This window comes from Mesoplodon bidens (genome assembly GCF_964165515.1).
Source record: "Mesoplodon bidens genome assembly, chromosome: 5".
NCBI lineage: Eukaryota > Metazoa > Chordata > Mammalia > Artiodactyla > Ziphiidae > Mesoplodon > Mesoplodon bidens.
Genome location: NC_138161.1, coordinates 55544643 through 55569749, shown reverse-complemented (window position 1 = coordinate 55569749; position 25107 = coordinate 55544643). Strand labels below are relative to the sequence as shown.

Genomic DNA, 25107 nt, shown 5'->3' with positions numbered 1-25107 from the left:
CAAGATCACAGAGATTGTAAGTTAGGGTTGGGTTTCAAAGCCAGGCGCTGTCGCTACAGAACCTTGTTCTCAGCTCCTGTACCATATTACCTCCTTCCAGAAGTCATAGGTTAGGGAAAATGTGGTGAAAAGCACTTAAAGAACTAGTTTCTTGTTTCATAAGTAAAATTTGCCGTATAAGTTAAATTATATGTATAATTTGTTATTTAATTATTTTAAGACCAAAGTTTTAATTGTTTTTATTTTCCATCTCCACAATAAAATATATTGTTCACTATTCATGGGCAGGAGTTACAGTGATTATAGTAAATGTTAATTGTGATTTTTGTTTTCTCTTTTCCCAGTTTCATGGTTTTCTCCAATTGAAAATATCCTCACTGTTATTTTCCCAATTTTGGCTATACTTCTATTCTGGGGACAGTTTGGTGTTGTGAGTAAGTACTTATTTCTATTTTTCATTTATGTTTTAGTGGTTAAATTGTTATTTCTGGCAGGCAATGCTGGTGAAATATTTTATTTAACCAAATTGTATTAGCAAGCATGATAACATGGTAAATAAGAATATACAGTCAATGTTAATATTCTCCTTGAAGTCTGTATTGTTCCTCATACTTTGCTTCAGTTCACTTTTAATTCCTAAGAAGGTTTTTTTTCCCTTAACTTCTTAAGAATGAACATTGGGAATCCTGATAATAACAATACCTTTCACTCAACTGGTTTTAATATTTACAGAGCATTTACACATACATTATTTTCTTTGGTAAAGAGATGGTTACAGCCTACATTGGTGTTGACAAGATAGGATGACGTAGAAGGAGCGATCAAGATGGCGGAGTAGGAAGCCCCTGAGCTTACCTGCTCCCACAGCACACCAAAGCTACAACTAATTACAGAGCAACTGTCTCTGAGAATGACCTAAAGACTAACAGAGAAGGTACTCTACAATTAAAGATATAAAGAAGAAACCACAACAAGATGAGTAGGAGGGGCAGAGGTGTGGTCTTGTCAGGACCCACACTTAAGGGTCCTTAAGTAGGAGGAAATCACAACAATGGAAATCCTCCCTGAGGACTGAGGGGTCAAGCCCCACATTCAGCTCCCCATCCTGGGGGTCCTAAGCCATGAATACAAGTGCCCAAAACATCTGACTTTGAATACCTGTGGGACTTATGTTTGGGAGAGCCAGAGGGCTGTAGGATACCAAGACTTTGCTCTTAAAGGGTGTGCACAGAAACTTACTTGTTCCAAGTCCCAACACAGAGGCAGCAGTTTGACAGGTGTCTGAGTCAGACCCACTTGCTTATCTTGGAGAGCCTCACTGAGAAACAGGAGGCAGCTGGGATTCCCCCTGGAAGTGAGACGCTGGTGGCAGCCATTTTTTTATCTCGTTCTACCACTCTGACACCTGCACTGGTGAGCACCATATTGGAATCCTCCCTCTAGCATATTAGCTCTGGGGGCCGGCACAGCCTACCAGCAATCATGCGACTTGTAGCAGTTGCATGCTGACAGGTTGCACAGCCAACAGTGCTGGGGAGCCTATCCTGCCCACCAGTGTGCCCAGAGGAGTTGGCCTCACACACAATAAAAGGGCACAGACAGTCCACATAGGGGATACCCCTGGAGCATCTGGTTCTGGTAGCCATAGGGCAGCTTGCTGCTGGGCCCCATAGGACATCTACATAAGGCCACTTTTCTAAGATTGGGAGATGTAATGGACCTACCTAATACATAGAAATAAACAGAGAATTAGACAGTATGAGGAGACAGAGGAATATGTTTCAAATGAAAGAACAAGTAAAACTCTGAGAAAAAGAGCTAAATGAAACAGAGATAAACAATCTACCTGATAAAGAGTTTAAGGTAATGATCATAAAGATGCTTACTGAACTCTGGAGAAGAGTGGATGAACACAGTGAGAACTTCAACAGAGAGTTAGAAAATAGAAAAAAGAATCCATCAGAACTGAAGAATACAATAACTGAAGTGAAAAATACATTAGAGGGGATCTACAGTAGATTAGATGATACAGAAGGACAGATCAGTGATCTAGAATACAGAGTACTAGAAATCACTCAAACTGAACAGAAAAAAAGAAAAAAAGAATTTTTAAAACGAGGATAGTTTGAGGGACTTTTGAGACAACATCAAGCATACAAACGTTCACATTATAGGAGTTCCAGAAGGAGGAGAGAGAGAGAAAGGGGCAGAAAATGTATTTGAAGAAATAATGGCTAAAACTTCCCTAATCTGGGGGATGAAAGAGATATTCAGGTCCAGGAAGCATAGAGAGTCCCAAGAAAGATGAACTCAAAGAGATCCACACCAAGACATATTATGATTAAAATGACAAAAGTTAAAGATAAGAGAGAATTTTAAAGGCAGCAAAAGAAAAGCAACACTAGTCACAATCGTGGGAATTCCCATAATGTTATCAGCCAATTTTTCAGCAGGAATTTTACAGGCCAGAAGGGAATGACATGCTGTATTTAAAATGCTGAAAGGAAAAATCACCATCAAAAATATTCTACCTGGCAAGGTTGTCATTCAGAAAGGAAGGGGAGAGAAAGAATTTCCCAGACAAGCAAAAACTAAGAGTTCATCACCACCTTACAAGCTGGTTCATAAACCAGCCTTACAATAAATGTTAAAGGGTCTCCTTTAAGTGGAGAAGACAAGGTCATAACTGGAGATAAGAAAGTATACGAAAGGAAAACTCTCACTGCTAAAGCAAATATATAATAAAGGCAGTGGATTGTCACTTAAAAAGTGAATGTTAAATGACAAAAGTTGTAAAATCAAGTATAACTACAGTAAGTGTTATTTGTGTATACAAAATAGAAAGATGTAAATATGACATCAAAAACATAAAACATGGTTGGGGGGAGTAAAAACATAGTTTTCAGAATGTGTTTGAACTTAAGTGACTATCAGCTTAAAGCAATCTGCTGTGTATATAGGTTCATGTATATAAACCTCGTGGTAACCACAAACCAAAAACCTATAATAGCTACACAAAAAGTAAAGGGGAAGGAACCAAAACACAAATCTAAAGAAAGTCATCAAACCATGAGGGAAGAAACTAAAAGATGAAAGGAACAGACAAGAACTACAAAAGCAACCAGAAAACAATTAACAAAATGACAGTAAAAGTGCATACCTATCAATAACCACTTTCAATGTAAATGGGCTAAATGTTCCAATCAAAAGACACAGGATGGCTGAATGGACACAAGAACAAGACCCATCTATATGCTGCCTACAAAAGATTCACTTCAAACCTAAAGATATACATGCACTGAAAGTGAAAGGATGGAAAAATATGTTCCTTACAAATGGAAACAAAAAGAAAGCTGAGGTAGCAGTTCTCATATCAAGGAAAATAGACTTTAAAACAAAGACTTTAAGAGAAGACACACACACACACACACAAAAGTGTTACATAAGGATAAAGGGATCAATCCAAGAAGAGGATATAACATTCATAAGTATTTATGCACTCAACAAAGGAGCACCTAAATATATAAAGCAAGTAGTATAGGAAAATTGACAATAATACAATAGCTGGGGACTTTGATACTCCACTTACATCAGTGGATAGATCATCTACACAGAAAGTTAATAAGAAAATATTGGCCTTAAATGACACATCAGACTTGATGGAATTAATAGACATATATAGAACATTCCATTCAAAACCAACAGAATACACACTCTTTTCAAGTGCATGTGAAATACTCTCCAAGATAGATCACATGCTAAGCCACAAAACCAGTCTCAGTAAATTTAAAAAGATTGAAATCATATCAGGCATATTTTCCTATCACAACAGTATGAAACTAGAAATCAGTTACAAGAAGAAAAATGGAAAAAACACAAACACTTGGAGGCTAAACAACATGCTACTAAACAACCATTGGGTCACTGAAGAAAGCAAAGAGGAAATGAAAAAATACCTGGGACAAATGAAAATGGAAACACAATGATCCAAAATCTTTGCATTGCAGCAAAAGCAGTTCTAAGAGGGAAGTTTATGGTGATACAAGCCTACATCAAGAAATAAGAAAAATCTCAAATAAACAATATAACCTTATACCTAAAGGACCTAGAAAAGAGAAAGCAACAAAGCCCAAAAGTAGTAGAAAGAAGGAAATAGTAAAGAGCAGAGCAAAAATAAATGTAAAAAAAGACTTTAAAAAAACAGTAAAAAAAGATCAGTGAAACTAAGAGCTGGCTTTTTGAAAAGATAAAATTTATGAACCTTTAAGCCAAACTCATCAAGAAAAAAAGAGAAAGGGCCCAAATAAATAGAATAAGAAATGAAAGAGAAGTTACAGTTGACACCACAAAAATACAAAGGATCATAAGAGATTATTACTAACAGTTATACACCAGCAAATTAGACAACCTAGAAGAGATACATAAATTCTTAAAAACACACAATCTTCCAAGACTGAATCAGGAAGAGATAGAAAATCTGAGCAGTCCAATTACTAGAAGTGAAATTGAATGAGGAATCAAAAAACTCTGAACAGACAAAAGTCTGGGAGCAGATAGTTTCACAGGTGAATCTATTAAACATTTAAAGAAGAGTTATTACCTATCCTTCTCAAGCTATTCCAAAAAAATAGAAGAAGGAATACCCTCAAATTTGTTCTGTGAGGCCAGATTTACCCTGATACTAAAACCAGTCAGACACTAGGAAAAAAAAAATACAGGATAATATCCCTGATGAACATAGATGCAAAAATCCTTGACAAAATACTAGCGAAACGAATTCAGCAGTACATTAAAAGGATCATAGGCCACAATCACGTGGGATTTATCCCAGGAACGCAAGGATGTTTCAATATCCACAAATTAATTTAACATGATATGCCACATTAGCAAGACAAAAGAAAAATATCATTTGATTATCTCAATTGATGCAGAAAGAGCAGTTGACAAAATCCAACATCCATTTATGATAAACACTCAACACAGTGGGTGTACCCAAGATAATAAAGGCCATGTATAACAAACCCACAGCTAACATCATATTCAGTGGAGAAAAACTGAAGGCTTTTCCTCTAAGGTCAGAAACAAGACAGGATGCCCACTCTGACCACTTTTATTCAACATTGTATAGGAAGTCCTAGCCACAGCAGTCAGACAAGGAAAGAGATAAAAGGCATCCAAATTGGAAAGGCAAAAGTAAAACTGTCATATTTACGTATAACATGATGCTACATATAGAAAAGCCTAAAGACTCCATGGAAAAAATGTTAGAATTGGTAAATGAATTCAGTAAGTGGTAGCATACAAAATCAATATAAAGAAATCTGTTGTATATCTATATATTAAGAATGAACTATCAGAAAGAGAAAATAAGAAAGCAATCCCATTTACAATTGCATCAAAAAGAATAAATTTAATCAAGGAGGTGAGAGACCTATACTCTGAAAACTATAAGACACTGATGAAAGAAGTTGAAGACAACACAGACAAATGGAAAGATATTCTGTGCTCATAGATTGAAAGAATTAATATCATTAAAATGTCCATACTACCCAAAGCAATCTACAGATTTAATGAATCCCTATCAAAATACCAATGGCATTTTTTTAAAGAACTGGAACACATAATCTTAAAAATTTCATGGAAACACAGAAGACCCTGTATAAGCAATCTTAAGAAAGAAGAACAAAAAAGAAAGAAAGAAAGAAAGAAGAACAAAGCTGCAGGTTATCACTCTCTTTGATTTCAAACTATACCACAAAGCTTTAGTAATCAAAACTGTATGTTACTGGCACAAAAACAGACACACAGATCAATGGAACAGAATAGAGAGCCCAGAAAGAAACCCACACACTTATGGTCAACTAATTTACGATAAAGGAGCCAAGGCTATACAGTGGGGGAAAGACAGTCTCTCTTCAATAAATGGTGTTGGTAAAACTGGACAGGTATGTGGAAAAGAGGGAAACTGGACTACTTTCAGTAGTCTAAACTTTTAAACTTCATTTATTTATTTATTTGTCTGGTTGGTTGGTTGGTTATTGGCTGTGTTGGGTCTTCGTTGCTGCGTGCGGGCTTTCTCTAGCTGCGGTGAGTGGACGCTACTCTTCGTTGTGGTGTGCAGGCTTCTCATTGCGGTGGCTTCTCTTGTTGTGCAGCATGGGCTCTAGGTGCACAGGCTTCAGTAGTTGTGGCACATGGGCTCAGTAGTTGTGGCTCACGGGCTCTAAAGCGCAGGCTCAGTAGTTGTGGCGCACGGGCTTAGTTGCTCCACAGCATGTGGGATCTTCCCAGACCAGGGCTTAAACCCATGTCCCCTGCATTGGCAGGCAGATTCTTAACCATGGTGCCAGGGAAGTCCCAAAACTTTTAAACTTTTAAAATGTAAGATTTATTTCTCATCTCCCTGTAGCACACTGAAATAGTCATTGAAGGCCAGTAAACATTTATATAAGGCAAGGAGTAATTAATGGCTGATTTCATTTATTTATTTTATTCACTAGTGCAACCTTTATAAAATGAAAGCTAGTAAAATATTGTAGTGGATTGACCTATTATATATTTCATGAATTTTACTCAGAAGTTTGTCATATGTATCTAAAGTGATACATAAAAATGGAAGGGAGATGACTGAGTATGTATTCTAAGGATTCTTTTCAATGTATGGCACTCTGGAAATGCTTTGTGATTTCAAATCTGTTCTCAACTTTTGTCTAAAAGGGCAAAAAAGAGGAAAAAAGGGCTAAGGGAGAAAACTGTCAAGATATTTCACAACTCTTACTTTCAAAACAGTGTCTAAAATTCTTGTGGAAATTTTCATAGAATTTCAGTAAGTCTTTTATATCAAGAAAAAGACTGGTATAGCACCAAGACCTCATCCACTGATGTTAGGGAAAGCCTTTAACCCTATTGGTAGACTCAGACCTTAAGGCCTATGTCATATGATTTAAACAGGCAATAGCCTTTTTCTAAGATCATGAAATCATTTCACTGAAGTGTGATTTGTTGCATTTGGCTTGATTGAACTGTGCTGATCATGACATTACCATTAGTAACATATTATTTTTAGTGGACTGAACCAGGAGTGTATTCACTATCAGCCATATTCTTACAAAATAAGCTTTACCATTGTTTTTCTGACTTAAAAAAAGTAATACATATCACTTTAGGATACCTTATACAACATAGGAAGTCTAGAGAAAAAAAAATCATCTAGAGTCTCACAGCCTGGAAATAAACTATTGAGGTATTCTAGTGAATTTCTGCTTCCCCTTCTGTCTTTTTTCTTGAAAAAGGAAAAACCATATATGGATTCACATAGCTTACATACTTGTAAATGCAGATTTGCCTCCCGTGTTTTCAGAAATCTTTTTGTAGTTGCCTGTGCTCTACTTTTATGGATGTACTATAATTTACTTAACTCTCATCTCGATGGATATTAAGGATATTTCCAAATTTTCTTGATACTATGAAAGTATCTAGTGTTACATACCTTTAGTACATACTAAAGGTATGTAACACTAGAAATGGCAGAGACGGTATTTTAAGGCTCACGATACATGTTGCCAACATGTTTTCCAGCACCATTGTATCAATTACTACTGCAGGTGAGAATACCTGTCTTTCACCTCACAAGCTTGACATCATTATAATTCTAAAATCTTTGGTAATTCAATGGTTAAAAAAACATCATCTTAATTTTCATTTTTGTGTTAGTAAGGGTAAATGTTCTTTTTTATATTTATTCTATTGGTCATATTTTTGGGGCAGCCATGCCTTGTGGGATCTTGGTTCCCTGACCTGGGATCAAACCCGTGCCCCCTGCAGTGAAAGCACGGAGTCCTAAACACTGGGCCAGCAGGGAGCTCCCTTCTATTGATCATATTTTAAGGAATGTGATCATAAACCTAAAAAAATATTTTAGTGGCAATTTTTTTTGTAAATAATTTTTTTAACATCTTTATTGGAGTATTATTGCTTTACAATGGTGTGTTAATTTCTGCTGTATAACAAACTGAATCAGCTATACCTAAACATATATCCCTTTATCCCCTCCCTCTTGCGTCTCCCTCCCACCCTCCCTATCCCACCCCTCTAGGTGGTCACAAAGCACCGAGCTGATCTCCCTGTGTTATGCGGCTGCTTCCCACTAGCTATCTATTTTACATTTGGTAGTGTATATATGTCCACATAGTGGCAATTTTCTAATTAGGCTCATCTTAGAACAAGTAAATGTAGTGTGTGTGTGTGTGTGTGTGTGTGTCTGTGTGTAGGAGGTACCTATATACTTGATTCACCCAGCCTGTGCTCACATTTAAAGGTTGATAATAGTACCTAAATATTTGTAGAGCTCTTGCTTTGTGTGATAGGCACTATGCAAAGTACTCTACATCTGAAATCACATTTACTTCTTTCAGGAACTCTATGGGGATAGATGCTGTTGTTATCATTCCCATTTTATAGACAAGAGACAGAGGCACAGATTGGTTAGGCAGTTTGCCCACCATCACCCAACTGTTTCTTGGTAGTACTGGGATTTGAAACAGTGCTATTTACCAGTACATTATAGTGCCTTCCTGTCTTGAAATTATTTCGAATGTGTTTTTGTTTTCTTTTCCCAAGAAGGGTGAACCTATATCTGGATATACACACTGAGTAAAAGAAACTGTTATTTATAGAGTAGAATGTGGACACACTTTATTTATTCAATAAATGTCTTTTGACAGGGTACCTACTGATTACTAGGCACTGGGTGGTATGCTAGGGATGTAGAAGTGAAACGTAAAGTGCCCCTGGCTTCGTAGCACTGCTCTGTGCCTTCTGTTACATCTTCAGGGTAGACATGAATCTAAATCTACTTCTCCCTTGGTACTCTTTGTAGGAGGCCTCCTGTTTATGGCCTGGGGATTCCACCACCAGGAAAGCCCCCTTTTTCCCCACTTGCTGCTTGGTTTTGCATTTTTTATATCAAGAAAAAGACTTGATATGTCTTTACACGCTCTAAAGTATTAATAGTAACTCAGACCCATGACTTTTTAAATTTCTAGTTCCTTTTAACTTTTTCTGTACTTGACCACAGGGGGTTTCTCTCTGGTTTTTCTAGCTCTGAGTGTCATTCTTTTTGGTGATCCAAGATAAAACCTAAACCTTCTGTCAGCTAAACATCCAGTTATGACAGCAGATTATGCTTTCACTTTGAGGAGAAAGAGTTTCTTTATACCAGAACTGTATCTCAGGATGTCATCGATCCTACTGAGAAAGAAGCCTTGAGGAGACTTCTAAACTCTGGAAACCAAGCCAAGGGGTCCCAAATGTGGTGAGCCTTAGACCACGTTTTGAAGACAAAGGTCTCTCACAGGAAAATGTTCCTAAATACCTTTGCCTTTAGCTTTAACTTACAAGCTTTTAAGCAGAATCTTACGCTTAGCAAACAGCTCAGAGAATCCTAGAATCAAACACTGAGCCTTAACCAAAGTAACAATTTTCTTAATAGTATTGCATTTCAGGTATTTTGTTTTTGTCCTGAAAACTGTACCAACTCAGTTTTCCACTATACTGACAGTTATGTTCCTGGCTGATTTTCAGGGTTGTCCTTCCTTACTCTTTGACAATATAGCAGGTATTTTCTATCACTTAGATGTTTGATGAGTGATTTCAATTGCTGCCCATCAAGACCCGTAGTTTTTATAGGATTAAGGTTCAACTTCAAACCAAGAACTGGATAACATCGGGGAAGGGGAAGGGGAAGCTGGGACGAAGTGAGAGAGTGGCATGGACATATATACACTACCAAATATAAGATAGGTAGCTAGTGGGAAGCAGCTGTATAGCACAGGGAGATCAGCTTGGTGCTTTGAGACCACCTAGAGGGGTGGGATAGGGAGGGTGGGAGGGAGACGCAAGAGGGAGAGGATATGGGGATATATGTATACATATAGCTGATTCACTTTGTTATACAGCAGAAACTAACACAACATTGTAAAGCAATTATACTCCAATAAAGACGTTAAAAATATAACTGGATAACATGTTGAAATTCTTTGAGATAGGAGTATCTATTCTTATTTTTTCTTCTTTAGAACTGTTGTATTATTCAGTGAATCCCTGCTTTACACAGAACTGCGGGACTATAAACATGACCATATAAGCTGAAACTCTGCAAAACAATCTAATAATAAATGCCAAAATTTACTATAGTTCCGTGACCTTTAAACTTTTTGTCAGAACATTAAAACCTCTCTTACTGTCAGTAATAAATGTATTAGGAAATGAAAAAAATAGTAAAACTAATATTTAGTACATGATAAATTAAAACATAAAAAACATTGAGAATTGAAGAATTTTATCAAGAGTAGTTTGAAAAATGCTTGCCTCTTCTTCTCATATAACTGAATACAGAGCAAGCATCTTATCTATGCCTTGGTGAATTGTCATACTCCTTTCTAAGATTGAATCAGCTTCCATCACTTTCAATGTCATGAACTATCCATCGCAAAGAATTCCTTTCATGTGAAGTTTTTCTGCCAGAGTCACGTCCTCTGGGACATCTTCATTCTTTGTCACAGCCGCCTCATTGTCCTCATGTATGCCAATAAGTTCACTTTTACTAAGTTCTTCTGGCTGCATATCTAGACTCTCTTGAATGGCAATAGTGTTGACATTCCACAGTCAGCTATTCTGTAACTCCAGTTACCTTCTATTCGAATTTCGCTTCCAGCATGATCACATCTCGTCTCTTTGCTCCCTCACCTTTATTGCCCAGTTTCCTCTTTTGATTATCCACTGTAAAATGTTGCAGTGGCTTATGACTGGGAGACAGGAGGTAACACAACATACGCTTTGCTGTCTGTGCGTGAATTGAATAACAGATGTGCCGTGACCAGTCACCAGCAGTCTTCGAAAAGGGTAACATGATTGGTCACTGATCATGATGCACATCTGTTATTTATGTAGTGATTTGTGAATTGAAGAGATATCAGAGAAGTTTACACTTTATGCAGTTACTCAGTTAATATATTGTGGTAGCTGAAATTTGAACTCTGTTTTGGGGGGACTTGTGTTATTTAACTAAATGATGGTAACTGAAATCCATGCATGCCAGAACCGGGCAAGGAGAGGACAGCTGTAATTTATTTCAAATTTGTGCATTCTAGGCATCTTTCATTTCGTTTTCTAACTTTCTAGTCCCTGCTCAAGATTATTCCTTCCACAAGGATCTTGGTTACTGCTCAGGGGTCTCTATAGAAATTGGTTAGGGGTCTCTATAGAAATCATTGTTGGAAAATTCAAGGAAACAAATTCTCCATCACAACAGCCTTGAGATCCCACTAAGTCCTTGAGTGCAATCTTGAGGACTAGCTTAATATTGAACGTGATTAGGCCATGAAAGCACATTTAAAAGAAGTAATGGAACAGAATTTCTTTGTAGATTAGAAAAATCATTCTGACCGAAGTAAAGACATATACTAACTGCACCAGGAAATTTCTATCCACAAAGGTAAAATATCATCATGATAGATATTATTACAAAGAATCCTATTAAATAATCTTGGACTCCCATTGCTTTCCCTTGGTCCTGTCCACATAATTATCAAATTCTGTTACTAAATCGTGTTTTTATACACTGATTTTATTGTGGAAGGAACTGAACGAAACTATAGCTTAGCAGTATACTCTTTTGTAGAAATACAGTTGCTATTCCTTTAACCCTTTCCAAATTCAAATGTCCCAACTTCCTGCATATATTCTGAAGGTGTGGCACCATCCACAAGACCAGGAATGTTTGGAACCAAGGAAAGGAAGCTAGTGTGTTAGAAATCCTCTTCTTTTACCTTTTATATTCAAAGTACTTCAAAGCCCAGGCTTCATAAACTTGGGCTCTTTTATTTCCGGGTCCTGTAGACTGGGAATGTGATTTCTAGTCAGTCTTCATTTTGACAAAATTATTTCATCGAAACAAGTTGGATAGTATATGGAGTCCGTTATAAAATTATTTTACTCTCCTTCTGGCAAGTAATCAGTTTATTATTGACATTAATATTCATTTTTATCCAGCACCAGTTTCACAAAGCCTTCATTGTTTTTTTAATGTGTGTTAAATATTTTTAAAATAGTAATTTTAATTTAATTTAATAAAAAATTTGAAATTATAAAAACTTATGAGATGTGCTTTATCCTGCATTGGAGACAATATTGACGTGCAGCTCAACAGAAACCAAAAACATTCCAAAATTACTTTCCGAGAGTTATCAGAAGATAGCACTGTAATAATAAAATCAAATGTGTCTCCCTTTATGATTTTTTCCTTATTTGATGTGCATTTTACCTCACTGTTTAACCTTCCTGTTTGCCACTAACTTACTAATCACTTAGTAAGGGTTCATTTAAATGTCATGCATTATAACAGGCATTGAGTTCATGGATTTTAGGGTTTTGTTAGGTGGACTTCAGCCTGTGTGGATCTTTGTAGGCTTATTGAATACCATCTTTGGGGTGTCATGAAAACTAAGATGATAGTTTTATTTGATCTCCAAGTTGAGCCTGGTAATTTCACTAGACTTCTTCTACCACAGCCTGCATTCTGTCTCGTATGTGCTTTATGTCAGTGACAAGGAGACAAGAAAGCCTTAATGGAGTATCTATTCATAGCATTAGCCACGTTTCTTCGGGTGGCTAGAGGGACATGTCATTTCTCTGTTCGCATGAATTTGAAAGATTAAATACATAATAGGGCTTTCTTAGGCTAGGGTAGACCCACACCTTTTATTTAACTGGAGGAGAAGATCTGGGAGTAACACTTCCCATGACACATTCCCCACCAACACACACACTCATTCCCATATTAGAATGTCAGGAGCACTGAGGCAGAAGTACTTGTCTTTGTTCACTGTCAGCGCTTAGAATAGTGATTGTCACATAGTAGGTGCTCGATCAACTGTTACCGAATAAAGTAACCTCTACTCCTACCTCAATTTGGTTGATATGACTTGGGTTAATAAAAGGGCCCAGTACATGGTGGGCACACAGTAAATATTTATAGAGCAAGCGAATGAACGACCTATCTCATCTCTGAGGAGAAGCTGGCTAATTTAATTACTTTATAGATGGTATAAAAAGGAAACTTTTAGAATTCCTAATTTGTTGTAAAAACTTGACATTGTCTCCCCATATATTTGGTATTCCCGTGTCAGGCAGCACTAAGTTTATAAGTATCTGTTAAAAATGTACGTACCAACCACACCCAATATTGGTCAGAATGTGGAGCAACAGGAACTCTCATACATTGCTGGCAGGAGTACAAAACGGTACAGTCACTTTGGAATACAGTTTGGTGGTTTCATGTAAAACTAAGTGTACTCTTTCCATATGATCCAGTAATCGTGCTCCTTGGTATTTACCCAAATGGAGTTGAAAACTTAAGTCCACACAGAAACCTACACATGGATGTTTATAGCTGCTTTCTTCATCATTGCCAAAACTTGGAAGCAACCAAGGTATTCTTCAATAGGATAATGGATACACTGGGTGGTACATCCCGACAATGGAATATTATTCATCACTGAAAAAAAATGAGCTGTCAATCATGAAAAGACATGGAGGAACCTTAAATACATATTCCTAAGTAAAAGAAGCCAATCTGAAAAGGCTACATACTATACGATTCCATCTATAAAGCATTATGGAAAAGGCAAAACTATGCAGACAATTAAAGACACAGACCTACTAGAGAATGGACTTGAGGATATGGGGAGGGGGAAGGGTAAGCTGTGACAAAGTGAGAGAGTGGCATGGACATATATACACTACCAAATATAAGATAGATAGCTAGTGGGAAGCAGCCGCATAGCACAGGGAGATCAGCTTGGTGCTTTGTGCCCGCCTGGAGGGGTGGGATAGGGAGGGTAGGAGGGAGGGAGGCGCAAGAAGGAAGAGATATGGAAACATATGTATATGTATAACTGATTCACTTTGTTATAAAGCAGAAACTAACACACCACTGTAAAGCCATTATACTCCAATAAAGATGTTAAAAAAAAAAAAAAGGTCAGTGGTTGCTAGGAGTGGGTGGTGGGGAGGAGAGATGCACAGGCAGAGCACAAAGGATTTTTAGGCAGTGAAGATACTCTGTATAATATATAATATTGGATATATGGCATTATAAATTTGTCCAAACCCATAGAATGTATAGCACCAAGAGTGAACCCTAATGTAAACTATGGACTTTGGGTGATTATGATGGGTCAATGCAGGTTCATCCTTAGTAAAAAAAAAAAAAAAAAAAGTATCATTCTTGTGAGTGATGTTGATAATTAGGAAGGCTATGCATATGTGGGGGAAGGGAGTATATGGTAAATCTCTGTACCTCCCTCTCAATTTTGTTGTAAACCTGAAACTGCACTTAAATAAGAAAGTCTTTAAAAAATGTAAATACTGTAGTTCCCCTATTTTATTTTGTGCATTGATTTCAGTACTTTTAGCTAAGGTCTGTCGTTGAAAGCATGAGGATTTTTGACAGAAAATCATACCAGGAAGTTTGATAAGAGCCTGCAGTTAAGAACACATTAAATTATCTTAATGCTAAATATTTGGGGAATTACTTGAATTTATTTTCATTGTTACATTTAAAGTTTTGATAGGTTTGATAAATAAGAACAAATCCACTTATTAAAGGACAAGAACAGATCACACACACAAAAAAAATCCTTGAGATTAGTGGGTTCTGTGGCATCTATATCAGATTCCTGACCATTTAGCTAGCTGGAAACATTGACATCTGAGCCTAGCAACAAGATACTTTCTCCAAACTTGCTATGGGACCTGCTAAAATGTGGCCATTGTAAGCAAAGCAAATGAGTGAAAAGAAACCCTTTTTCTTTAGGTTTTACTAAAGAAAACATGAAGATAACCTTTCATTGCCTGTGGTTACTTAAGTAGACCCCACTATATATTTGTATATTTGTTAGAAATTTGTTAGAAATTGCTGCTTAATTTTGAGGAGGAGGTTAGGTAGCCTTGAAAATTAGTAGTTGAACCAATCAACAGGAATGAAAGCTACCTCCAAAAGGTTTTGAAAAGACCATTCTATGATAACAACCCTGTCAATAATAGCATTTTGTGGCATTTTATTTTTGTTGGTATTGTTGACATTATTTTTCTCCTACAGCTCTTGTAAGCCTGAAGAGATTGAATTTTATATGAGGTTCAAACTCTTACTTTTCTTAAGCATGGTGTAAGTCAGACTTTTTGTGTGAATTTATACTGGACTCTAAGGTGAATTCTTGTTGCTTGATCTTTGTAGCTCTTTTATGCACTGAATTAAACCTAGAAGAGTCTCTTAATGAATGTTTGATTGATTGTGAAGTACATTTGAAACAGCTTCTATTTTATAACCCTTTTGCAGAACTTTCAAACTCTCTTTAAATAATAGTATACATGGGATTAAAATGGACACATGTCTAGAGAAAGTTTCTTTTTCTGTGTCTGTGCCTTTTGTGACCTATACACTGAATTTCATCCTAGCCAGTGTTTGACCCTAGAAAATAGGCAAGCCCAAAATCTTTGCCCTGTAAGAAGGCAGGGACATGACTGAGTCATAGTCACATAAATTTCGAGGCTGGATGGATCAAATGAAAGTTTGGGGAGCTTGCTGTATTGTTTCTCACTCTTTTCTGATTAATATGGATTTCACTTACCTTCAGGACTGATTACTGATTGGCCCTCCATCTCCCTCTAAAGAGGAAAAAGTTGAGCTTACAGTCTAAAGTATGAGTAGAGATTTTAAATTCAGGTGCCTGTATTATACCTTAAATACCTTAACCACAGGTTATAATCTAACCCTAGGTTATAAGACCTTAAACATAGATTTTGTCATGGTCATTTAGGAGTTTATTTGTTGTTTTTACTATAATTGATCTGTTTGTCATTTTAGTGGATGCAAATTAAATGCTAAACATAAAATTATTTAAAATTTCCCCCTCAGGACCATCGCCCATTGATAAATGGCATGGAGAGTACCGTGTGTGGAGGAAACAGCAGAATTTCATCATGCACTCTATTTCTCTCTGCTACTCAGTCTGCTTTTAGGTTGCTTTTAGCAACTTTCTTGGTGAAAAATTAGTTTTAATATTAACCAAAACAAAACCCAAAAGGTGAATATATGATTAAAAAAATAACATTTTTAAGCTTATGCATTACATTATTCTTTTAGGGAAGCTGGATACTTGACAAAAGCGTAACACATACGTTAAGGCCTGTTTGTAGTTTATTTTTATGAAATTATTTTACTTGAACAATTAAAGCATTTCCCCCCACCTCAGGATTTCAAGAGGGTGTGATTTGTCCAATGTTTACTCTACTTTTTCAAAACAAAATGTCTAGATTTCCAGATGCTTTACTAATTTTATGTAAGGTGGAAGAAAGTTCTGTTTTTGTCGCTATTAACAATTAGCCAGTTATTTCTCATCAGCAATGTGTATATTAGTTGTAAACCTGAGGCAGTTCTGCTTCTCAGGGGACATTTGACAATGTCGGGAGATGTTTTTGATTGACGCATCTTGGAGGCTGTTACTGGCATGTAGTGTGCAGAGGCCAGGGATGGTACTAAACATTCTGTAATGCAGAGAGCAGTCCCTAACAACAACTTATCTGACCCAAGTTGTTAATAATGCCATGGTTAAGAAAGTCTGATAGGGCTTCCCTGGTGGCGCAGTGGTTGAGAGTCCGCCTGCCGATGCAGGGGACACAGGTTCGTGCCCCCGTCCAGGAAGATCCCACATGCCATGGAGCGGCTGGGCCCGTGAGCCATGGCCTCTGGGCCTGCGCCTCCGGAGCCTGTGCTCCGCAATGGGAGAGGCCACAGCAGTGAGAGGCCCGGGTACCGCAAAAAAAAAAAAGCCTGATATATATAACTTCATTCTAGGGGAATAAAGTGTCACCTATAAATTCAGCATCCATATTTATACTGCCATGACACCATTTAGCCACTGACATATATGTATTTCATATATTGTGAAAAAGGTTTGACATGGCTTGACATGATGTGAAGGACTTGTTCCTCAAAGGTTATTCAATTGTAGTAAGTTATCAGTTTCATCTTTGCACCTTGTAAGTTACAGAAATGGCTTTACTTCTTGTGATTGGGTTCATGTAATTCTTCGTGTGTTTTTTTTTAAGCGCTTAAATATAAATCCAGTTATACAAAGGAGAAAACCATTTTTCTGTCAGTTACTGGACTAGCGCTCACTATCATTGTCATCGTTGGAGCCATTCTTTTCATCCCAGGTAAGATATAAAGTTATTATGAGGGCAAGAAGGATTGATAAGGTCGAGGGCATTTCTGGGGAGGTGCATTAGTCTCCTGGGGCCGCTGTCACAAATGATCACAAACTGGGTATTTTAAAACAATAGAAATTCTCTCACTGTTCTGGAGGCCATAAATCGGAAGTAAAGATGTTATCGGGGACATACACCCTCGGACACTGTAGTGGGGAATCCATTCCTTGCCTCTTCTACCTTCTGGTGTATCTGGCAATCTGTGCAGCTCCTTGGCTTGTGGCAGCATGACTCTGATTTCCTCCGTGGTCACATTGTCTCCTCCTCCCCTCCATGTCTCCACTTAATTTCCCTCTGTCTCTCTGTTACAAAAATACCTGTCATTGGATTCAGGACCCACCTGGATAATCCGGGGTAAGCTCCTTCTTTCAGATCCTTAGCTTAATCATATCTTTTACTATATAAGTTAATAGTCACAGATTCGGGGGATTTGGAGGTGGACATATCTTTAGGGCCACCATTCAACGCACTCCAGAGGCACACTTCATTGGCCAAGACCTGGAAGTGGGAACAAATGTGGGAAGCAAATCTATCTGAAATTGCAGTTGCCTGTGAAGGATGGCAGTGTGAGTGGGAAATAAGGGTCTGCAGCACATGGAAGGAACCGCAGAGACAGGCTGGGACTCACACGTGTAAACTGTAGAAAGCCTTTGTTGTTTTTTGAGCAGAATACAGTATAGGTGTAATGTTTAGGAACATAAATTTGGCAACTCTGTTCGCAACTGGAGTTAGTAAAGACATGGGGAGGAAGGAGATGAATCAGAAGACAACTTGAAAGAACAACTGCTTTGACTTTGGGAGAGGTTGAATATAGCAAATGAAGGGAATGGTAAGAGATTCCAGAGTTTCTCACTGGAATTATGTAAGGTAGGTAAGAAGGGGGAAGAGCCAATTCAAGGTTTGACGTGTTGAGACTTAGATGTTGACATTTAAATGTCTTAAGCTTGGTCTTGAATAATCCAAAAAAAGTCATTTATTTTATGTGAAGTTTTTGGGGAAATATATTTTTTAAACCTTTTGTAGTTTATAAGAGTAGTATTGAAATTAATACATTTAATAAATTAAATACTTTAACATCCCATAAGAATAGGAAGTATGTAGGAAAATATTAATTAGTATTTTTAATTTTTAACAGGTGAATATTCAACAAAGAACGCTTGTGGACTTGGTTTAATTGTAATTCCTACAGCAATATTAATATTACTTCAGTACTGTGTGTTTATGATAGGTGAGTATTTGTTATAGCATGATTTTGCCCACCTTTTTTCATTTAAAAAGCAGCATTTTGGGTTAAAATATTCTTGTATGATTTTTTTTTAACAACTCAATAGAAGTTGGTTTATTAAAAGATTTCCCAGGCTATTCTTAGTGATATTTTCCCCATATGGATTAATTTTAAGGTTAACTTCAGTTTTCAAGGCATTCAGTTATCTTGTAAAAAATGACTTTCATATATACTTGATATCAGAGGTTTTTAAAATTATGCTACATAATTCCTTAATGATTATCTTCATATTTTTATTTTAGTTTTTTGAAGCTATAAGTAGATATTAAACATGCCCTTTCTCTTCTTTTGCTAAGCCTCTCTGTTTAAAATTCTACAAAACAGGATTATAAATAACAAATAATAGATTTATTTTTTGTTGTTGTTACTGGCAAATCTTTACATTGTAGTTTTAAAAAATGATGTAGATATCCAACTATAATTGATGTCATTTTCACTGCATTTTGGGAGTAAATCATTAATGTATTTTTTATATCATTAGAGTCTGTTTGTTTCTGTTTACATGTTTAACTCTCAGCCTTAGAGCCTATCTCTGGCTTGCTGTACACTGGAGGGGTATTGATTTGTTATAAAATCACAGATCTAGGCACACAGATAGAGGTTCAGATGCTTACAGTGGCATGTTTGTGTAACGGTTCTCTCCACCAGAGCAGTTCTGTGTGCATGTGGCAAAGCCAGGCATAATAGCCATTCACGTGATAAAATGCACAAGGGTGGTGAAAGCAGCACTGTTTTAAGATTCGGGGTAAAAACTGCCAGTCCACCTCAGCTCACTGTGAAAATTAAAGATTGCTGAATGTGTGTATCTGGAGCTGACCACTTGTATGGAAGGGCAAGGTTTAGATCACTGGAAAAGAATCTACCATCTGACAAGGAACTCCAGAGGCAGTCTTTGGTCATAGGGTATTATTATTAATTGCACAGAACACAAGTAGGAGTGATTGCTTTTTAAACACTCTCAACCCACTTTTCCTCTCTCCAGCTGTGGGGATGTCCTTCTTCACCATTGCCGTATTGATCCTTCAAGTACTGGGCCTCCTGCTCTCTGTGGTTGGATTCAGCCTCTGTGTCTCAGGTAAAAGTCTCATCCTTCTCTAGTCTCACTTTGTCTTACCAGGGATTTCTTTTAGAGTTCTTCTTTCTGTTTCTTTTTCTTTCTTATTCTTTTTTTTAATATATAGACTTTATTTTTTAGAGCAGTTTTAGGCTCACAGCAAAATTGAGTGGAAAATACAGAGACCCCATATACCCCACATAACAACCTCCTCCGCTATCCCCCAGCAGAGTGGTAAATGTGTTATAGTTGTTGAACCAGCATTGACATATTACCACCCAGAATCCATAGTTTATATTAGGCTTCATTCTTAGTGTTGTACATGCTATGATTTTGATAAATGTATAATGACATGGATCATAGTCATAGATACAATATCATACAATAAAGTTCCGCTACCCTAAAAATCCTCTGTGCTCTGCCTAGTCATCCTCCCTCTCCCTAAACCCCTAGCAACCACTGATCTTTTTACTGTCTTCATAGTTTCGCGTTTTCCAGAATGTCTTATAGTTGGAATCATACAGTATTTTGCCTTTTCACATTGGCTTCTTTTACTTAGTAACCGTGTCTTTTTGTGGCTTGATAGCTCTTTTCTTTTTAGCACTGAATAACATTCCATTGTATGTATGTACCACAGTTTGTTTATCCATTCACCTATTGAGGGACAGCTTGGCTGCTTCTGGTTTGGGGCAATTAAGAATAAGTTGCTCTAGACATCCATGTGCATTTTTTTGTGTGGACATAAGTTTCAACTCCATTTGGGTCAATACCAAGGAGTGCATTTGCTGGGTTGTACGTTAAGAATATATTTAGTTTTTTAACAAGTTGCCAAAGTGTCTTCCAAGGTGGCTGTACCATTTTGCATTACCACCAGCAGTGGATGAAAATTCCTGTCACTCCACATCCTTGCCAGCCATTTGGTGCTGTGAGCTTTTCTTTTAGAACTCTCATTTTCACCCCACTGAGAATAGTGCTTTCCACATTGCCATAAGAATATTGGCTGTATATGGCTTGTGGGCTGATTGTTCCAGCAGTCAAACTGCTATGCCTATATTGGTGGGAGAGCTTTTAAAATAACCAGGCTCCATCCAATTGGTTGGAGCCCTAGCTTTACACACTATTTTCCATTAGTCTTGATGTGATAAGGTACATATTATACAGACAAAGGCTTTTTTCTTTTAGTAATTGGGGTCATTTCACTGACTGACTTAATAGTGATGAACATATGTAGATAATTTTTGTTTCTTGATAATTAGAAAAAGAATTAATCTCCTTACAACTCAATATTATTACTATAATTGCTAGCTCTTTTTTAAAAGTTCAATTATTTCATATGAATTTCTAATATAGAATTTCATTTGTTTTTACAGAGTGTACCCCAGTACATGGTCCTCTTCTGATTTCAGGTTTGGGTATTATAGCTCTAGCAGAATTACTTGGATTAGTTTATATGAAATGTGTTGGTAAGTCAACCTTACTTTTGTTAGCCTATGCCAGGAAAATGTTTTTGGTTAATTCTTACTGTTTAGGACCAAAGAAATGCATTGGTAACTCCAAAAATGAGAAAATACAGTGAATGCTGCTGTATTTTTAAAATAAATTTGGAATTATTTGGGAGGCAATAAAAGAGGGTAGAAATCATATGAACTAATGAAAAGTTTAGATTATTAACTAGTTAAAAAGAAAACAACTATATGTTTTAGAATGTATAAACTTTTTTATACTAAATAAAAGGAGAGATTGTTGAGGATTCTTTTTTTTTAATTAATTAATTTATTTGTTTTGTTTTGGGGGTTTTTTTGGCTGTGTTGGGCCTTCGTTGCTGTGTGCGGGCTTTCTCTAGATGCAGTGAGCAGGGCCTACTCTTCATTGCGGTGCTCGGGCTTCTCATTGCCGTGGCTTCTCTTGTTGCCGAACACGGGCTTTAGGTGCGCGGGCTTCAATAGTTGTGGCACACAGGCTCAGTAGTTGTGGCTTGCGGGCTCTAGAGCGCAGGCTCTATAGCTGTAGCGCATGGGCTTAGTTGCTACATGTGGGATCTTCCCGGGCCAGGGCTTGAGCCCGTGTCCCCTGCATTGGCAGGCAAATTCTTAACCACTGCGCCACCAGAGAAGGCCCGAGGGTTCATTTTAATTAATAAAAAAGGATTTTTAATTCGCCCGTTGTTTCTATGATAGAGTCCTTTCACAGAGACCTGTTTGTCAGTTGCTCTTCTTGCAGACTATTTACAGACCTTGACTCCCCTAGTAGACAGAATTAAAATTCAAAATCTGTCACTTTTGTTAATTAAAGAGCAGTGTCCTCTGGCACTTGACTTTTTAAATTATTTTTAGTTAAAACCAGTATAATCAGAACATTGAGTTTTAAATTTTAGGCTTTTACTACTCTTAAAATCAGTTGTGAGTAAGTGTGGACTTAGCTTATTGTTTCTAAACTTTGTATTTAGTCTTCCAATTTTCAAATAACAGATCTCTGTGTAAATTCTTATTTTTAATATGTTTATGGAGATAGATGCCTTTAATATTAAGTACCTGAAACTAGTGTGATGTCTTACTTAAGCTAAAGATATTTCCTACAATCTGGTTATATTAATCTCCCTTAAATAAAAGATTTCTATTTTTTATTTATGAAGTAAAGCAAACCCTTAAACATTTGTCAAAATAATCAAAAGTTACAAATTAATGGAGTAAAAAAGTCAGTCTTTCTGCTTTGCTTTAGGTAAACTTTATATGTTTCTAAAAATTAACATAAACTTTGAATTGTTACAGTCAAATAATTCCCCACATGACTTGTATAGTACTTTCAAAGAAGTTTTACCTTTATTTATGAACTTCAGCTTTTGCTGACTAATCATTGAGTTCAATTATTTTATATATTTTTGCCCCCCTTTAATTAATGCTTATTAGATAAACAAGTAAAATACTTAACTAAAATTTACTTATCTTTAGTTTATGTGTTCATAAGTCAGAGTTGTCTCCTCAATGAAAGTTTCTTAGTTCAAGCCATAAAGTACTATTAAGACTTCTAAAGCAGAATGGCATTCATTTGTAGGCATTGTGAGTATCACATTATGAATGCTGATACAGATTCTATTTTTGTTGAGTCTTCTGATCACCATTTGTCTGGTTCTTGAAGATGACACTGCTGCTGATGTTGCTCCCTATGAATACTTGAGAACAGTATGTGACCTGCAGTATCCATATAGCGTGATGTAGTATTAGGTGTCTTTGACTGATGATCAGCTCTTTGTTCTTTTTTTCCCCCTCATTATCTGGATCACGCTCCCTTTTATTCCCGTGCTCCCACATGCCTTCCATGTCTCACGAAGACCAGCAGGTCTGGAGATGCTGACTCAGTGGAAATAGACATTGTCTAGCTGTTACCCCCTTGACCTTGCTCTCCCCCCTTCTCCACTGCTACATCCCTAAGAAGCCTCTGAAACCAGTATAATTACAACCGTATTATTCTCACATCAAATTCAGAGTGAAACTGAAATCCTGGAAAGTTCCCCAGATTATTTTTTCTTTATGATAGTTTGACATATAAATATACCATATGTAAGTTAAGAATTTAGTCCAGTTTTATTTACATTTTGAGACTATTCTAAATTAACTTTTCAAATCAACTTGTCTGATACCAGAGTTCAGAGAAATACCTTCGGTCAGTTGAAGGGCAAGAAGAGAAAAGGTACAGGAAAGTAGCTCTTTAGATAACGTGGTAGACTAGAAAAGTTGGTGTGTTTTTCATATATAATCTGAATGTGTAGATCTGAGTATATATAACATTAAGGTTGCAAATTTGAGCATTTGTATCAGGAAGTCAAAATTGTAAATGCTTCCAATGTAACTTTTACTTGTTGCAGAGGCTCTGTTTTGGAAAAGTCTAAAGAATGTGTCTTGATTTAAATGCAATAAAATCCTCAGATAGTTTTTTTTTTTAAAAATCCAAGCTATCTTGGAGTAAGTTTATGTCCCTATGAGAGACTTAACTTTTATCATTTTCATTATTTCACAGTTTAAATTTGTAGCCTTAATTATTACTTTAAACAGTAGAATTTTGTTTTCCTCTGTTGTTCTTTTTAAACTGTGTTAGGGTTTTTTGTTTGTTTGTTTACTGAAACATTTAAATTTCATAAAATGAAATCAAGGGCTGAGAACAATAAGAATGTGAGAAAATATAGAAGATTACAACGAACTAACCAAACTCATTGAAGTTAGGTGTGTTACCTATGTAGGATGCTTATGTCCATTCTTCATAAGGGTCAATACTTTTTAATTTTCCTAAGCCATTGCTATTTAGTTCAGTATAAGGGAATATAGTCATGTTTTGATATGAATCAACGTACTAGCAGTCAGAAACCATATTTACCACATCTCAGATATTTTAGAATGACATGAAATAGATATGTAGACCTCAGTGATATTTTCTTCCCCACTGTTGAGGAGAGGTGAATCTGGAATCAATAGAAAAAGTTGTCCCTGAAAATTCAAAACCTGGAAATATATTTATAGCATGGGTCATGTGTTTCTGGGAGAGAAGAACAAATCCAGACGAAGCATTGCAAGTGAGCTCGTATGGAATGCTTAAGGCTTGTGATTTAAAAATATATATATATACATGGCTGTCAGTGCCTTAGGCCCATGGTAACAGCAGATAAATCACAATCATTCTTTAGTCACATAGGTCATACGCCTATTGGAGAGGATTAACTCAAGCAAAATTCACTTCTACACTGTTTGGTTTTATAATATTTGAGGGATCACAGCTGACTGGTGCCCTTTGAATCCCTGTTCTTTATAGATACCTTTGTTTCAGAATGGGCTAGCCAAATGTGATGTTCCTTGAACCTGAGAATCAGAACTCAGAAACTCTTCTTTACACGTTATTAGGGTTATTAAAGGAGTTGCTTGGCAGTTCTTAATACTAATTCTGATAAATAATTTATGAGCTCGAAAATATAGCTCTAAAATCTTACCTCTGACCCTTCACATTGCCAATCAGAAACTTACATAGCTGTTCAGATCTCTTTTCCTTGATAGAACATAGACACAGGACATGGTTTAGTTAAAGTAAGTTGTATATACATGTAACTATCATGATTGTCCCTAATAAAGTTCTGTAATTCTGCTTGGTTTATTTGGGAGGTTGCTAAATGTGATTTACCCAAATTCCCAACACATTTCACTCCGTAGTACTTTGAAAAGAGGTTTCCTTCTTGTTTGGTTGCAAGGACCAAACCACTCCCCAGGTGCCTCCAGTAAAGGAGATTTACTTTCAAGCCACACATGACACTAACAGAGATGGGAATCTCATGAGAGCAGATCTATAACTGGGCCTCACAAAGTACAGTAAGTAGTTTAGGAATTGGAAGAATCCAGTACATCTCTAAGGACTGAGTCATCATTTGCCCTCTCAGTAACAAGAGTTAGCAGACGCCCTC

The 25107-nt window shown here is 36.7% G+C and overlaps 1 protein-coding gene across 3 annotated transcripts in view; it reads left to right on the top strand.

The window, feature by feature from the left end:
• The window catches only part of CD47 (CD47 molecule), a 54990-nt gene that overhangs the window by 24239 nt on the left and 5644 nt on the right, over positions 1-25107 (top strand). For all 3 annotated transcript variants that reach the window (XM_081234385.1, XM_081234386.1, XM_081234384.1), the window contains exons 3-7: positions 345-434; positions 17170-17277; positions 18464-18556; positions 19596-19688; positions 21038-21130. In XM_081234385.1, the coding sequence (XP_081090511.1) occupies positions 345-434; positions 17170-17277; positions 18464-18556; positions 19596-19688; positions 21038-21130 (477 nt within the window). The remainder of the gene's footprint in view (positions 1-344; positions 435-17169; positions 17278-18463; positions 18557-19595; positions 19689-21037; positions 21131-25107) is intronic.